Here is a 17,649-nt window from a genome sequence, read left to right as displayed (position 1 = left end):
TAAGTGCAGATCCTGTGGCGCGCATGATTCATACCCTGAAAAATGATCAAAATTTCCGTTCTACGCGGGCAAGAATGATAAATGCTCATTTTGGGGAACTTATTAGCATAAACCATCGGAAAATACGACAAACCAGTCACCCACATCTGTGCTTTAAAAGTCAAACGCAAAGTGCGACAGCCTCCGATATGCGAAAGTGATCACACGCTCGTAAAATGCCAGCCCGCCACTTGAGCATCGCGTTTAGTAAGTCGTTGGTGGAACAACAACTGGCAGAACAAGTTGTTCGGCAGGCAGGTGATTCGTTAGGCAAATTGATGTCTCGCACCTTAGCAGCTTGTTAATTGTGACGACAGTCGGGCTAATTTAATTACCCATTTCAAGGATTTGATGGGTTATATTATTATTACCTCATATTAATAAAATGAGGAAGATTTTTTATGGAATGGACGAGAAAGGATGTTGCAATATTAGATAAGCATGGCATTCTCCAAATGAGCAAATGATCGATTATCGTCGAAAAACCTTGACATTTAATGATATTTTGCAACGAATTTATGATTCATTGTTCTTTCATTCTGATAAGATCTTCGTATTTCTTCATTTTTGGCTCTTTTAGTTTAGTAAACAATCTCAGGATAACTTTTTTGTCAATGACTCAACCAACTATCCCTTTCGCTGATTAGTAGTCACTTTAAACAAAAGCAGGCCAAACCATTAAAAGCCAGATTTTAGATTTAAATTGAATCAATCGCAGCAACTCGTGCCATGAATCAGTATCTCATTTTCCCGCGGTCGTCGCCGCCGGTAAGCAGCTCCATAATCACTCAATTAACCTATCGATAGGCTTAGATAGCTTGTATCACGGAGAAGCCACAGGTCACTATAGACGCATTTTATGCATAAACAGCACGAAGCCCAGAGGGTTTTTTCCGATAAAAATCACCCCAAACCAGGGGCGGGTACGAGATACTGTTATTAAAGACTGTATTGCGCCGTTAGTGGATTAGTTAAGCATGTTACACACACTAATCTTGGGAAAAAACAATTGCGCGCTGCGTCGAACATCTTCTTTACTGCGATCGACAACTCGCTCAAACAATTAATTAACGATCGATATAACAAAGTAGGCGCGACGCGTGTGTTCCCACCATTAACGACTTAATCGAGTACAAACAGCTCCACATTCATACACGCTGAACCAAGGTCGATCTTTTTCCACGAATTACCGCACCCGTCCAAACCCCGATCGCGATGCAAAAGGCAGTTGTAAAATATCGGAATTCTGGTCACGAACGGTACCAACGGACCAACACTAAATCGCGGGCGATGCTGCGAGAGAGTAAAAGATCGTCAAAGAAAAACAAACACTCGACCCGCGATTCTCCGCCGATTGGCTTTGTTTGTTTTGCTCAAAATCACCTGTCTGGCAGTGGTATCGGTTTCAGCCTCGAGCCACGCAGACTATCTGATCGCGTAAAGCCGAGCCATGCCATGATTTATGAATAGCAGCACCATTAATCCAGCTTAACTCCCCCTGCCGGGACAGGTTTTAACACCTCTCGGTAGCGTGCTGTGTTCTCTCCGGCAGATCAACCCGTCGTAGAAAGTACTGCTCACGCGAGAGAACTGCGAAGGAGTTTTAGTCAACGGAGAACAACGAAGGGTTACGGACGTGCCTGGCGATCGTGATCCTCGTGGTAGCACACGATCGTTGAACATTCGTGATACTGTGGATCGCTGCATCCACACCCTAGCCCAGGTGGCTTCTGCAGCAGGTCGAAATGAAATTTGTGATTACGGTGTTGATCCTCGTGTTGTCCTGCGATCAACAGCGCGGAGTTGGCGCAAAGTTGTACAAGAGATGCGAGTTGGCGCGAGAGTTGGCCCTCAAGCAGTTGCCGGAAGAACAAATCGGTGACTGGCTGTGCATCGCTGAGCACGGGGCCAGATTCAACAGTTCGGCTGTCAATCTCAAGTACAAACGTTTCGGTGGCTCAGCGTACTATGGGATCTTTCAAATCAGTGATCTTTACGGCTGCCTAAAGAGTAGTTCCATATGCGGACTGACCTGTGCTGACCTGCAGGACGACGAGGTAGAAGACGATATTGACTGCGCGCGGCAGATTCACAGAGAGTACAATCGAGAGATCGGAGACGGTTTCGCAGCATGGCCAGTGTACAAGACTCATTGTCAGCATCTCGCGATCAAGGCTGATTTTAGTGACTGTTTAAACGAAGAGGTCATTCGCTTCCAGCGGTATTACAAGAAGAAGAAGGCTAAGGCTAAGAAAGCCGAACTTGAGCCGAGTGTTCCCGTGGGTAAAGTGTACGAACGTTGTGAGCTGGCTGTTGAGCTTCGGGACAAGTTTAAGCTGCCACAGGATCAGATTGCAACGTGGGTTTGCATCGCGTATCACGAGAGTCGTTTCAACACCTCTGCAGAGGGTCGACTGAACGCGGATGGTAGTGGCGATCATGGGCTGTTCCAGATCAGTGACATCTATTGGTGCTCGTATTCGAGCCAACCAGGCAAAGCATGTGGTGTAACGTGCGAGGACATGAAAAACAGTGACATCAGCGATGATATCCGTTGCATTCAGATCATCTTCGACGAACATCGTAGGATTTCCGGAAATGGGTTCAACGCGTGGTCGGTGTACAAGCCGTACTGTCAAGGCAGAGAAGAAAGCTTTATTCACAACTGCTTCGACGAATCAGTACCATCAACTTCGATCCGTCCTCGGCCTGGCATAACTGCACCGACTCAACCTGGGAAAAAGTCTGCTCTCACGGTGGCACCACCAATTGGTAAAGTGTACGATCGTTGCGAGTTGGCCAACGATCTGCTGCACAAGTTCAACTTCCCAAGGGAGCAAGTGGCCACGTGGGTTTGCATTGCGTATCACGAAAGCAGCTTCAACACGTCGGCTGAAGGACGTTTGAACGCCGATGGTAGTGGTGATCATGGCCTGTTTCAAATCAGCGATATCTACTGGTGTTCACCGCCTGGAAATGGTTGGGCTTGCGGAGTGAGCTGTGCGGATCTGAAGGATAGTGACATTACGGATGATGTTAAGTGTGTACGTACGATTTTTGAGGAACATCAGCGGCTTTCCGGAGATGGATTTAACGCATGGTCAGTGTACAAGCCGTACTGCCAGGCCATGTCGGAAAGCTTTACCCGAGGGTGCTTCGGATCGGATGATGATCAACCGGTCACCGCTGGACTACCAAAACCAGCCATAACAGCGCCGACGCGCATTCCTCCAAGAAAGACCGCGTCGTCTAGAGGAAAGGTCTACAACCGTTGCGAGCTGGCAAGGGAACTTTACTTCCAGCATCACTACTCATACGAGGACGCCGCCATGTGGACTTGTATAGCCCAATATCAGTCGAACTACAACACTGCCGCCGTCGGAACCGGTGCCGGAGATGTTCGGTACCACGGAATGTTCCAGCTTAGTGATGAGTACTGGTGTTCACCACCCGGCAAGGGTTGGGTCTGTGGATTACCCTGTTCCGATCTAGAGGATGACGACATCACAGACGATCTTGCCTGCATGCGACACATTTACGAAGAGCATCAACAAATCTCCGGAGATGGGTTTAACGCGTGGGCGGTTTATCAACCGTACTGCAAGGGAAAGGCTTTGGACATGGTGAAGGGATGCTTTGAGGAGGGTGAAAATGCCGTTGTCCCTACGACCACAACGAGGAGACCTCCTACGAAAAAGAAGAACGTTGGAGTTGGTAAAATCTACAGCCGATGCGAGTTGGCTCAGGAGTTGTACTACAAACACAATCTGCCATTTGAACAGATAGCGACTTGGGTGTGTATCGCGCATAGAGAGTCAAACTATAACGTGTCAGCAATTGGACGTCTGAATGCGGACGGAAGCGAAGATCATGGTCTGTTCCAAATCAGCGATATCTACTGGTGTTCACCACCTGGCAAGGGGTGGGTCTGTGGACTGTCGTGTTCAGATCTCGAGGATAACGACCTGACGGATGATGTGGAATGTATGAAAACGATATACGAAGAGCACACTCGGCTGTCCGGCGATGGATTCACGGCTTGGGCAGTGTACCGTCCTTATTGTCAGGGAAGATCAGACCATTACATCAATGGATGTTTCGATGCCGATCCCACAACAACCACAGTTCTACCAAGTACAACAAAGCGATTCTCAAGTACAACTCCGAGAACAACTCGTTGGATTCCCATAACGAGCAAAACAACACTGCTGCCAACAACATCACCGACAACACAACGTCCAACCATATCGACAACCACTGCCCGTTCCGCCATCAAATCAACCACGAGTTTGTTTGACTTTTACCTGAACCAGTTTGGCCGTCCAAACACGACACCGGCGACCTTCAGACCGTTCAGAACGACTTCTATTTCCCCTGTTCGCACCCCGTGGTCGTCTTCGTCAACGGTGGTACGTGACTTTACGCCGGGGACACTTTCCACGGCCAGCAGAACGACAACGTTGCCACCCACCACCAAGTATTCAAACTTTGATCAACTGTTCGCTAACCTTAAGCATGGCTAATGGTCGCCGTTTTGCCCGAATCAATAAACGCTGCTTTTTTCGTACGTTCGAACGTGCTTACTAATGCGAGAAATGTCCTTACCTTCCCCATGTGTACTGTACAATCTAGTCAGGTAGTCGATCAGAGTTTTATTGGCGATGCGTACTTTGAATTACGATCGAAATGATGTGAAGCGTTGACGGTCTGTCAGCGGGTTGTAAATCATAGCGAATAATAAATCGTAAATTTTATAAGGGATAATTAAGACATTTTTACTACTTCACAGATGCCCCGGTAGTTCTGACGCTACCCCATATGATGGGTGCCGCTGAGGAGTACACCAGCTTGATTGACGGTATGCATCCCGATCCTGAGAAGCACCAGATTTTCGTGGATGTGGAACCGGTATGACAAACCTATTCAAAAACAACAATCTTGATACTAACGCTTCTCTCATTTTAGCTCACCGGCACTCCACTAAACGGCGGCAAGCGAGTGCAGTTCAACATGTTTCTTCGGCGGATCGACTCTATTCGTCTAACCGATCGATTGCCAACCACGCTGTTTCCGGTACTCTGGATTGAGGAAGGCATCGCGCTCAACGAAGATATGGTCAAGCTGATAGACGATAGTTTGATGAAGATCCTAACAATCCTGGACATTGTCCAGTGGACCATGATCGCGATCGGACTGTTCCTCGCCATAAGCATGCCCATTCTGTACTTTACCAAGCGGCGTCCCTCGTCGGGCACGATCACGCCGACCCTGACGACGACCACGAGTGCCGCTAGCATCCCAGAACGGGGAGGTCTTGGCGGGAATCCCGACAAATGACACTCGCTGAAGATGATTTTTCTGGACTGAGTTGACTGACTGAGGATGAGTGAATGGGAACAAATTATGATAAAAATTAAAATTGAGCAATAGAGAGAGCGAGTGCGAGAGATTCAAGTGCCAACGCGTTGTGAGAGTGAACGAGTACCGAACAAAATTTGAGACAGTGTGTACAATTATTTAGTTGCAAGCAACGATAGTTCACCGTCTGTGCATTTTAGTGCTAACTAAGTCAATCCAAATCCGTCCATAATTATGTTTATGCAGGAATGAGCAGTTGTATGTTTCTTTTTTTTTATTCAAGAGATAAGAATCATTAGAATAGCTAATAAATTAATTGTGATTGTTTGTAGATAAAAATAAAATATTACACAATCAACTGAGTCTAATGGTTACAGGTTTCGCTTTATGAGCGGAAGGTCGTGGTTTCAAACCCACATGGCTCGGCACATCCTTTCCCCTGTACTCTTCACATGTATAAGGACCAACTGTTCTCTGTATAATTGCCCTGCAGAGCTCCACGGCCCGATCGCAAAAAGTGCTTTGAAGGGACGAGTTTTTCAGAAACCAGAATTTAAGGGCTAGCTGGGTATAAGTAAACGTAAAATGTGCACTTCGGTTCTAGCGATACATTTGGACAGTACAGAGTAAGGCAGAGCCAAAGAGGATTGAAAAACATTCAAACCTCTTCGGCGGCGAAGTTACGGCAGTGGATCGCTCGACACACTCGCTCAACAATAGCGTGTGTGCGTGTCCCATCTGCCTAATAACAGAAGAAGCCTTTGTGATTCTATAAATAGAATTGCAAGTCCTCAATAGATCTAATTCCTTGTCGCAGTGGATAGTGGCATCGAAAAAAAAAAAAAAAAAACTGAGTTTAACTAGTAATCCGAAAATTCTTCATGGGGACGGTGGTGTAGCGTGGGGGCCTCACACCCCAGTTGACCTGCATTAAATCTCAGTCGATCCCGGTCAGCATTTCTTGGGATTAGCTCAAGCCTGGTCGGAGGTTAGACTCGCAATTCAATGGACGTTAGTTAAAATCCCTTTGCCTTCGCCAATATTTTTAATGTGTTTTACTGAAGTTGAAGTCCAAACTTATGATTAGTAGTGTTTGGCGGAGAAAATATTTTTGGCAATGCTATGAACCCTTTTTGGTTTTTAATTTTAAAATGTTAGTATAAAGTAATTAGGATATTTCAATGATGTGTATCGTTTTCAAGTTATATATTTATTCAATTAAATTTGACATCATTTTTATCTCCGGTAAAAAAAAATCGAATAATTAAAAAAATCTCTGCTATTTAGTTTTTGAAAATTTTTGGAAAATTTTAAGGAAACAACTTTTTCTTTGAAGAACCTTTATTTAAAAAAAATATTGTTGACACTACATACAAACTAGAAACAATTAATAAATTTTATGATTATTTTTTTTTAGTATTTCTATGTTCAGAAAAATAAGCCATCATCTGTATTTTTAATCAAATTTTCATAATTGAAAGACTCAACTTTTGATACCCAAAACAGTGTTGGACATCGCTCAAATTTTCACGTTCCGGTCTACGCGCGTGACGTCCGTGACGCCTCAGATTTTATTTCTCAAAAATCGTATCTCGAAATCATGTCGAGACCTTGAAAACAGCATTTTTATTTTTCATACGATTTTTTTTAAATCCAGGCTTTTTTTGTAATCTTCTTGTGATGACCCGAAGGCTTTGGCGGAGATGCTTGTATCATCAGCAAAAAGTGATTTCTGACATCCAAATCAGACAAGTCAGATGTAAAAGTGGGGGATGTGGGGGACGCCTGCATGTACAGGTAGTTGATTAGATTTGCTGTTATGATAACATACATGTAGCCTGTAGAGTACGATCCGTCAAATAATTTTGAATGATTTTAACGATATAAATCGAAAGATGAAACATCCTAAAGGGCACCAAATTCGGTTGCAATGGCACGTAGTTATGAATTTTTGAAAAATGTGATTATGCGAAAATCAACAAAAATTGTATTTTTTTAGACCACCTAACATGGCGTAGGTTACCTTAATGGCCATACAAAAAAAATATATGGGTCTAATTATTTCGGCCAAGGAACCCCCGTCAAATTTAGGGCCCGATCGGACTGCTGGTGTGAAAACCACGGATAACGGTGAGTTCAGCTGTTGTTCGGAAAACTTTTTACAGATCCCGAACGTTAGTCAGAGAGTTAGTCAGAGTTAGTTAATTTTCACAATTTCGCGGACAGCGTGAAATTCCTCAATTTCTGCGAGATTCCGTTTAATTCAAGGATATTTGGATAAATTTCAATGCACAAAAATACCAAATATTTTATCAACAAAGGGGTTATGTTTGAATTTGATATGTTTTCAATTGAAAATGTGATTTACTTTTCAAACTCTTGAATTGAAAAAAGTATGCTAAAATAAATTTTAATTGAAATAAAAATATTTAAGTGCAATCGATTGTAAACATTGAATTATGTAATTTTTTATTGCTTTTCTCAAATTTTGAGTATTGGAACCACTGCCGTTCTACGCATAATTATCCCATGTTCAGAAAAGTGCAACTGAGAAAAACGCGATTGAAATTTTTTGACCGATTTCTGTGTTTCTACGCATAATTGTTCCGTGGCTTCTTATTCGTCCTATGTGTCCCCAATCGCCCCAGTTAGAAGTTTATCATTCTTATTTATGATCCTCTTGCTATACAGTATGTAAACAAGACTCAATGCTTCGTGTAACTAATGATTCCGTGAAAGAAAATACTTAGTGGGACAATTATGCGGTCCTTCTTGACAGAAAAGTTCCTACTTGACAGCTCGTTCCAAGGGGACCATAGTTGATACGTCAAAAAAATGCTGTACGGTCATTTTTTTTCTTTTGCAATAAAATGAAAAAAAAAGTGATCAGAAATAGTTTTTAATCATGTTTTTTACCGTTGTACATACAAATTTACATAGGGCTTTACTACCCAATTGATACTTTATGCTTAAAATGAAATAAAAATGCTTCATATTCAATATTCTCATTATATTTTGGTTCTATGGAAATAAACAATTTTTTTCATTTGCATTTTCCTGCATCTATTATTATGACCTTTAGGGTTCGTTCCAAATCATTTTGAATATTAGTGAAATTTCCTTGGCATTTTCAATGTACAAATCGGCAAAGAGTTCTAGTCATTTTAGTGAATGCTCATTTTTTGAAAACGAATAATAATTTTAAATGTGCTAGCTAAATTCCGATAATAATAACGATTTTACCACAATTTAATTTTAACGGTAAATAATAAAAATTCAAACTAGTTTTTTTTTTTCAAGATTGAATGATTTGGACTTAAAAATACGAAGTTCAGCCCTTTTCTGAAATAAATTAGTGTTTTTCTTAGGATCGTGAAATTCCTACGAATTTTGAAGACTTGATTTGGTGCTTCCCGTGAAAACTAAAAAATTTCAACTTGAAAAATTACTTAGCCTGCGCAGTCATTTTTGTCAATTTTTGTAGGTCAGTGTTATTTACAACTCCCTCATTGGCCCATTTGAATTATTTTGCCAGAAAGCCATTTTTTCGTGCTGTGTTTTGACAGCTACAAAACCGCCTTACCTTATAAAATTCAAGGAACCTTGAGCAAAGTTGACGTTTTGGCCAAACTGAATGACGTTTTCGAAGTTGGTTCGTTCGATCAACGCCAATTCGAACGCTAGTTGACTCGCAAAAGTGCTCAAAAAGTCTGGCCGAGGAAATTTTAGCGAAAAAATACAATTTCGTGATCTTGTTTGCGCTGGAAAAACAGTGAATCAATCGGTCCGGGGTGGATTGAATCGGTCGGAAGTCGCGTCGGGTCGAGTTTTGCATCGCGTCGGTCCAGAGCCGAGGAGGATCTGGAATCTGCTCGCAGAAACCGAGTTGGAGCTGGCTGGAAGTGTCAAAGGAGGAGGAAAAAAAGAGGAAGAATCGCTGGAAGGTGTGTGATTTTCACCGGAAACGGTGTCCTTTGTGGGTATCGGTGGTCCTCGTCCTCCGCTTTTGCCGAGGATGGCCTCACGGGGAATCGATCCGGGATGGTTCACTTGGTTTTGCCGCCGGCGACGGAGTTGTGCTCGGCAGTGTGACGGTGTTTCGAAAAGAGGATTTAATAGGAAGAATGGCGAAGGCTTACGCTGCTATAAGTCGGTGTTTGGGAAACGCTAGTTACGAATATGATGGCGAGAGTATAGTAAATTTCACAAAAACTGGACGGAAAGTTTAACTCCATGGTGCTGACTACATTCCATATCGACAACATCATTACAAATAGCAAAATTTTAAAAAATGTCAATCAATTATTAAGATTATCATAGCAAAGCTAAATAATTTCTGAGTTTTTTCTATGATAACTAAATTTCATATTGAAACGCCGTTTCGAATCTTTCCTGGAGAAGCGTGAAAAGTGAGCTCCCTTCAAATTCAAGTGTTTTTGCAGTGAATTCGGTGCTTGATTACGTTCATTTCTAGAGTACTTTTTCAAAAGGTCCTATGCGCCAAAAGTAAACAAACTGAGTTATTCAATGCATGACGTTCTGCATATCCGAAACTACACTATCTTCAAACCCGATTTCTTCTAAGTATTTAATTTTTAAAATTATTAGCGAAATGCAAAATAACCTATGAGCATTCTCTTAAATTTTCATACAAAATAATTTACGTCGTTTTACCTCTCAGTGTCCTATGTGCATTCAGTAAAATGATGCACATACCACCATAACAAATCGACCTATGTACAATTTTAAATATATTTTAATCATTATGCACATACGCTAATATAATAACGACGTATGTACACATTTTATTGAATAATTAGAAAGTTATGATAGATTTTTTTACATTCATATATCTTTTTAAAAATAATGTTTGTCTAGGATCCTGTTAACGTGTAGACGTCAGCTGTAAGAGAGTATGAAATGTTTCAATGCCTGACACAGCAAAAGAGAAGAGCGAAATTTAACTAATGAGCTCTCTCTCCCGAATCTGGCGGATACGACTCCCAGCATGACATACCAAAACAACTTATAAAACAGCATAAAATATGTTTTTTGTTTTGGTTGATAGGATCCCGGACAGATCGTTGTTGTGAGATTTTCTGGACTGTCTGAGTTTAAAAAGAAAAGTGTCGGAGGGCTAAGGATTGCGGCAACAAAAAAAATACGGTAAGTAGGGTGGAAAATTACCGTAATTCCCAAAGATGATTCCTGGTTTACTGACCATGGGATCGGCTCCGAAAGGCGTCCCTGTGCAAGAGGGCGAATATTTGTTTGGCCTTCCGGGTTGGTTTTGCCGGTACCCTGGTCATTATTTGGCTTTCCGGATGGGTTTTCTTGGTTCCGTGGCTATCTGGAAGGTGTTCCTGTGCAATAGGGAGGATGCTTTTTGGCCGCCCGGATAGATTTTGTCCGTTCCGTGGCCAATCCGGATGGCCAAAAAGCATCATCCTCTTGCGCAGGGAAGCTTTTCGGATGGCCACGGAACCGACAAAAAAACATCCGGAAGGCCAGAAAACACCCCACCTTTTGGCCAGGGACGACTTCGGATGGCCATGGTACCGGTTAACACATTTCAGGAGGGAAATGTTATCCTGTTAAATTTAATAAACCTTAACCTTAAACTACTTTTTCATCACCCGCAGCACTGTTTTACGGTACCTGGTCTTCCGACAACGACCAACCAAGCGGCGGCGGACGTGGTACGGAGGACGCTTCTAGAAACCATGGTCATGGTCTGTCAGAGAACCTCAAGACGAACGTCGAGTACATTAAGATTGCCGGAAGCCGGGCGGATCGGCTATCAACAACTTCGCCAACGGCAAACTCATAATTACGCACGCAGATGCAGGTCGCCTGGGCCGCATGGGACAACGTGTCCGAGAATCCAAAAATGCACGAGCTGCTGAGACTAGTGTTTCTGAGGCCACCGGAGCGGGCGGAAACATAGAAGTTGCTGCGGTTAAGTTCCCGGTGCTTTTACGTCGAGGTGCGTTTGGTCATTGTTTCTTGAGGGGCGAAAAACTACAAATTGCACTTAATGAACTCTCGATTCAGGTGATTTCCGTACGACACAAAAATATCTGATCGCGCTGCAAGAGACGAATAGTTTCATGAAGAATTGATCACCAAGCGGATCCAGTCGGACAAACCGTACATTATTATGTGTTACAAAGGCTCTGCAGAAGCGCTTCGATAACGACGTGTTGTTCCTGACTACGCAGGGCATCGTCCAGCTGGAGCAGCGCCACCGTAACGGAATGCGCGGTCGCGTGGCGGCCGTGCACGATCGGTCAGTACTACACCGTGGTTTTTCAGTTCCAGCATGGACACTACGACAAGTGCGTCGCGGCTTCGTCGTCGTGACGATCTTTTCTCACAGCCAGCCATAAACTACCTGGTTTTACGAAGAATTGGCTGCTAATCTGAGCGAACTTACCTCGCTGAAGAATCGCTTGTGACTCTTCGCGCTCGACAGGTCCTAATAGCTGCTCATCAGCCAGCTTAAGAACTACGTCACAACCAGATAAAGTCCATCTGTCTGTCTAAGAGCACGAAAACCTGCAGTGGTTGATCTTTTCGGATGTTCCCATCTTGGATATTCCGCACGACTACCTTTCTACCTCTGTTATCGTGCAGATTGCAATGCAATGCTGGATTACGTCCATTGGGCGTACTCGCCGTATGATTTGACCTGCCTGCAGCATCTGGAGCTGTCCGGCAAAGTCCCGCTGACGAACTTCCAATTCTTGCTGCCAACAGCAATCCACAGCACAGCACGTTACAAGTGTTTTTCTTCTGTGCCTCTGTTTTTTGTGACCAGATGTTTTCCGTTTTTCCAGACTCCTCCCAAACGGCATCAAGTCGGCAACCTAACCGACTCGTTCATGGCCCTGGCAGTTTAGCGGCGTTCGATTCATACGAGCACTTTACTCAGTACTCGGATGAGATCCTGGACTTGCTCGGGGACATGACTTCGAGGCGTTCGTTAACTCGAAGATGCTGGAGGTGGTAAATGCGCCGCATAAGCACCTCGATCAAAGCAATTGATTCCAGTTTTGTGCGACTTGCGCTCTTCAAATCCCAAGCTGACCTCACTCGTCGGCCAAGCAACAGCCGTAGAACCCGTTCGGAGATCCAACCCCTGAGATCGGAATAATTCTTTGGCGAAGAGCAAGGTTCTCAGGGCAGCTCCTGAATCAACATCTTGCATCCTTCGTTACCGCATGTTCAACCGATCGCTCACCCCCGATCCGTCGTTGTTCTCCCCGGAGTACATCGTCATCGACGGACGTGATCAACACGTACCTCTATCGCATGACCATCCCGTGTCAATTAGATCGCTATTATTGCAAAAACGGCGACAAAACATGTCCAATATGTTGCGTCAACATGAAATAAAGTCAATGAATTTAGTTATACATTTTACAAATCATAACCTTACGAAAAATACAGTCAAAAATCGTGAATCTAAGGTCAAACTTATTGCTCAGACTAAGCCTTTTCTTTAGGGACAGCATCATCTTATGGCTTTTGAACATCCTCCGGTTCCGGTTCCTTCTGCGAACCTTTTCCGTCCTTTGCTGCACTTTTCTCTTCTCCAACCTTTGACTCAATCTCTTTAGCAGCAACCTTCTCGCCAGACTACATCTCGTTCTGCTTCTCGATTCCAGAAACATGACGTCCCCGTCATCCTAGGTGAAAATCTCCATCAAGTTGTACATTTGCAGCTGCGAAAACTGCGGCACGATTGGACACGATACTAATCAGCGACAGCCCTTTGATCAGTTCGACGATCACTGCCAGCTCCGGATGCTTCAGGTTCGCCTTGTTGTCCCGGTTCATTTCGGCGATCCCGGTGATGACGCTCTCGCGTTCCAGTCCGTTGTTTAATCGCCGGTGGAAGATGATCACGAACGTTTGTGGTTCCCTCACAAAGTATCGATCAAACAGAGAGCCGGCGTCGTCAATAGTGTCCTTCAGGTTGGCCTTGGTGATTACGTCGATCGGCATTAACCGCAGAATGTTGCAGCTCTTTTTCTTATTGGTTTCGATCTCGTCCCGCCGAATCTTGAGCGCAGTATAGGTTAGGTAGAAAGCAGATATTTTTCATCCCGGTGTCCACCGACTCGAACCGGTCCTTTTTCTTCTCCGTTTGGTCGCTTTGGCTTGCTTTTCCACCAGCACCGAAATGTTTTCCTCGACCTCTTCTCACTCTGCCGCGCCTTCTTCAGTAGGTTGTTTCTTTGTTATAGGCGGCGATTCGCCCCCCATCGTCGGCATATTCGTTCAGCAGCCGGTACGCGTCCACGGTGCAGTCCCGCTCGCGGATGTTGTACATCAACAGGATCCGCGCTAGCCCGCCTCCAGGTAATCTGCCACTTTGGCATAAAAGTTGTGCGCATGCAGTGCTGCTGGGGGGCTATCGAAACACCTGTTTATAACTGTTAAATAATATGTTTACACTACTTGGGGCAAAAACTTTCAAAAACGAAAGATTAAAACATGTAGTATGTGCGCTCACAGCACGATAGGCGGATAAGATAATTTACCATGTCAAATTATCCTATGCGCCAATGTAAACAATAATGATTGTTTACATTGGCGCATTGGTTAATTTGGCATCGTAAATTATCCTACCCGCCACCCATCTGACAGAAGCTCATTGGTAAATAACGGCTTCTCTCTCCTCTCACGCGCTGGAAGCATTGAAATATTTCATGCTCTTCGTCAGCTGTTGCCTACACGTTGCGAGAAGGTTGGAAATACATTATTATCACAAAAATGTAGTTTTTTTTTAAATCGAGATTTACATTTTATTTGATAAAGTTTTATGAGCAATGCCACATAAATATAGTCCAATGCCAATGTCTTATGTGCAAAAATTATTCTATGAAACGTGTCCTATGTGCACTCACAGGTTGTATGAACCAAATTGCGTCAGAACTAAGTGTAATCTTGTCTTTTATATAATCCCGAGATGTACACTTGAAAAGCATTACTCTAGACCCATTTGGGCGTTTTCAGAATCGAAAAATACCCAAACGTGTTTGAATGGGATTTAAAAATGTGCACCAAAACTTTATCATCAAATTTCTCAGATTGAGGTTTTTGCACATAGGACCTTTTGAAAAAGTACTCTAGATTTCTACAATTCGATTACATTGAGTCAAAAAAGGTAGTTTTCAAACAGGAATAGATTCATTTTTCAAAGTGCGTGGCTGGCAGTGGGAAGAAATCGATTGATTTTTGTGTGGTTTGTGTGCCGTGCCTCGTTCGCCGCCTGCTGCCACCTTCTTTTTTTTCTCACTTCTTTCGAGTGTTGGTTTCTCTCTCGTAGTGACGACGAGTGTGTGCGGTATCGACGACTACTGCGATGGAAGTAAAAGAGGGCTCCTCCGCCGCCAACGGGCCGAGCTGGAAGGAAGTCCTCCTCCACTGCGAGTGTGTGAAGCTGGCGGTTTTTGCTTCTCTTTGAGTAGGAAGAGCTCAATCTCTGTGTTATGCTTGATGTGCGAGATAAAACCACTCTCTTTGTGGGTGTATTTGTGAGATTGAATGCTGCGTGCGCCTGTTACGGGGTTTTTCCGTGAAGTGTATAAGTGGTCATGTTTTGCAAGAAGTTTGTGATTTTTAGTGCAGTTATTTATCCCTGAAATTAAACAAAAAATCAAATTTATTCTTCTCAAAGCAATGTGATGTCGTTACTTTATTGAAAGCTATACAGATTGGAATCATACTTTTTAAACAGTTTTAAAAGACTTTTTAACGTAGTTTTACTGCGAAATAAATTCTTTTGTTGATTCGCGCGTTGAACGTCCAACACACTGAACCGGCTTGTGATTATGTAAAATTGTCCAGGGTTAGCATACAAGTGTGCGTACATGTATTTGAAGAGTAAACTCGAGTGCTCTTGAGCAGATTGCATTGCTCCGAACGGTTTGAGAGTGCGTTGTGAGCAAGAAGGAAGGCCACTCTCGTGTATTAAAGAGCGAGACAAAATAGGCTCATTCGGGATTATTCGTTAAGTGCATGAATCTCGAATGTGAATGTGAATGGACGGTGCATGTGTGTTCGTGTGTTGTGCAACAACGTGATGATATGTTTGTGTGGGTGTTTAGCGTGGTGGTGATGTCAGCGATGCCAGCGAGGGAGAAACAACCCAGTTTTATGTACGAAATGAGAATTTCTCTGGATGTTTGGTGTTCTGCTGAAAATGCCCAATAAAATTATAAAATCAAATTCACACGACAAAATTGCTGTTATCGTATGAATGGTGAATTTCAATTTTTATTTGTCGAATGAAAAATGTATTGAAAACATATTCACGAGAACAGTAAGCAAGCGGGTTTCTATTGATAAAAAATACAATATAAGTTGTTTGAATAGTGAAAATTATCAAATTTGATGAAGTTAGGGGCGAGTGCCTAACCTGTCAAACATTGAAGAATTTCCCTTATGGTTTTTAATACAGAACGTTGTATTTTACCGGTCTGATTGTAATCTGAACACTAAATTATTTTTCATTCTTGTTTCATGTATCATGTTCAAATGCAAATGGACTGGACCTTAACGTAAAAATCATTAACGCTGTATTTTTTGCCCATTTTAAAAAAATTAACAAAATTTAGTATTACAATTTCTGGGGTACGAAACGAAACAGAGCAAACATCATTTTCCAGAGCAATCAAGTCGTAGTCCTACGTCAATACAGTGAAATGTCAAATTATGTTGATGTTTACCTTCTCTCTTCTAGCGCTACGTGGCGCTGCAGCAGCTTTTCGAAAACCGCCTGTCAGCCAAAGAAGAGGATGCTTTTATCGTGAAAAACAGTGAAAATCGTAAAACTTACCTTACCTGTGCGACCCGCAACCAATCGATGGAAGTCAGTAGTGCGTGCTGGGTGAAAATTCATTGAAAAGTAGTGTTTTGGGACCGAACAGCAGCTTTCCCGCCGATAAGCATTTTCGAACAGCAGCATCGCAATGTTGACAGTTTTGTTCGAGCAACGCAACTGCGTTCGAACAAAAATGGGCAGTGTCACTTCGACAGAAAATGGCGTCTGCCAACTTTTTGGAGGAAGCTCTTCAATCAGATGTCGATGAATCTGCGGTGAGTGCGATCGTCGGAACGCTGGAAAATCAGTTGGACCAATCGAGCGGGACCCCGGTGCAACAAGTCGGTAAAAATTTCGAGTTCGGAAACGGTGGAACCAGTTTAACAAGTGCAATTGTGTCAAATGGAGCTGCGACCCCCATTTATAGTTCAGTGCAGAATCAGAAACACAGCAATCATGGTGTTGCCAATGGTGAAATCGTACCCAATGTTATGAACAACAACAACAACAGCACCACGACCAACAATAATAACAGTAAAACTTTTATCTTTGCCACAAGCGGTGGTGGCCAAAACGACATCAGCGGCAGCGGTGGCACTGTAGTAGGTTCCGGGGCTACGACCGTGGTCCTCGGGAAGAATATTACCGTTTCGGCCACCGGATTCGCGCCACCTTCGACGCCCCCGGCGTTGATTACCACTTCGTCCTCGTCGGTTCCGTCCTCGGGCGGAATCAACATCATCAGCAATCAGCTCGTGGTTTCGGCCACGGGACAGCAGCAACCTCCGCCACCATCCGCGCAGCATCCGACGAACATGCCAAAGAATGAACCAGTGAAGTTGGTCTATCCTGCTTCTGGTGGCGGCGGCGGTGGTGTTGGAACGCCAACGGCTGGAACCCAGGCGGTGCTCAACATGAACAACAATCGCGTGACGCTAACCTCGACGGCGCTGCCGAACGGGACGACCCCGCAGCTGATACGAGCCCCTTCGACGGTAAGTTGGGGTGGGTTCTTTCTGTTTGGTGTTGCCCGCTAGTTTGAGTCAGCTGATTCAGCTGGATGTTTAGAGTGGAAAACCAGTTCGTTCGTTGGCATTGTTTTGGTTGATGTTGATGCTCATCGCTTTGCTTAAAAATGGCTCTATCTTTTAAAAATTCCATACCATATAGGTGGTAATGAATCAGCTAGAGCTTTCTGTCGGAATAACCTACCCATGGACATTTAGCATAAACCCACTCTTTCTCAATTTAAATGTGCACTAAGGAGACACATTCAAGCTTGAATGTAGTTGATTCAGTTTTAAGATTTATTTGATAAGTTTGAACAAACGCGAATTTCCTACTAGTTCCTGCGCATAAGCATTTTGACAGCCAGAACAAATTTGCAATTTCCGAGCCAACGGGTAGGTAACTAAAAC

General features: G+C 43.6%; 3 protein-coding genes across 11 annotated transcripts in view; all 3 read left to right on the top strand.

Annotated features, from left to right (window-relative positions):
• Window positions 1-5,755, top strand: part of LOC6032904 (sensory neuron membrane protein 2) — a 38,086-nt gene extending 32,331 nt beyond the window's left edge. Inside the window, exons 8-9 of one of the 2 annotated variants that reach the window (XM_038260455.1) lie at window positions 4,829-4,947; window positions 5,005-5,755. In XM_038260455.1, the coding sequence (XP_038116383.1) occupies window positions 4,829-4,947; window positions 5,005-5,376 (491 nt within the window). In that variant the 3' untranslated portion in view covers window positions 5,377-5,755. The remainder of the gene's footprint in view (window positions 1-4,828; window positions 4,948-5,004) is intronic. The other variant, XM_038260456.1, reaches the window with a different exon arrangement.
• LOC6032905 lies at window positions 6-4,606 on the top strand. Its single transcript, XM_038260454.1, has one exon. The coding sequence runs from the start codon at window positions 1,785-1,787 to the stop codon at window positions 4,560-4,562; it is 2,778 nt and encodes a 925-aa protein (XP_038116382.1). The 5' UTR covers window positions 6-1,784; the 3' UTR covers window positions 4,563-4,606.
• A 3,289-nt stretch (window positions 5,756-9,044) lies between the features above and the next one.
• Window positions 9,045-17,649, top strand: part of LOC6032908 (transcription initiation factor TFIID subunit 4) — a 29,502-nt gene continuing 20,897 nt past the window's right edge. For 5 of the 8 annotated variants that reach the window (XM_038258598.1, XM_038258604.1, XM_038258600.1 and 2 more), the window contains exons 1-2: window positions 9,045-9,341; window positions 16,151-17,226. In XM_038258598.1, coding sequence (XP_038114526.1) covers window positions 16,450-17,226 — 777 coding nt within the window. In that variant the 5' untranslated portion in view covers window positions 9,045-9,341; window positions 16,151-16,449. The remainder of the gene's footprint in view (window positions 9,342-16,150; window positions 17,227-17,649) is intronic. The other 3 variants (XM_038258603.1, XM_038258602.1, XM_038258601.1) reach the window with 1 other exon arrangement.

The sequence above is a fragment of the Culex quinquefasciatus genome, chromosome 3 (genome assembly GCF_015732765.1).
Source record: "Culex quinquefasciatus strain JHB chromosome 3, VPISU_Cqui_1.0_pri_paternal, whole genome shotgun sequence".
Taxonomy (NCBI): domain Eukaryota; kingdom Metazoa; phylum Arthropoda; class Insecta; order Diptera; family Culicidae; genus Culex; species Culex quinquefasciatus.
The sequence above is the reverse complement of the archived record's forward strand: the minus strand, read 5'-3'. Positions and strand labels throughout refer to the sequence as shown.

Excerpts from the sequence above, each read along its gene's own strand:
- LOC6032905 (XM_038260454.1), top strand. The coding sequence starts at position 1,785 with ATGAAATTTGTGATTACGGTGTTGATCCTCGTGTTGTCCTGCGATCAA.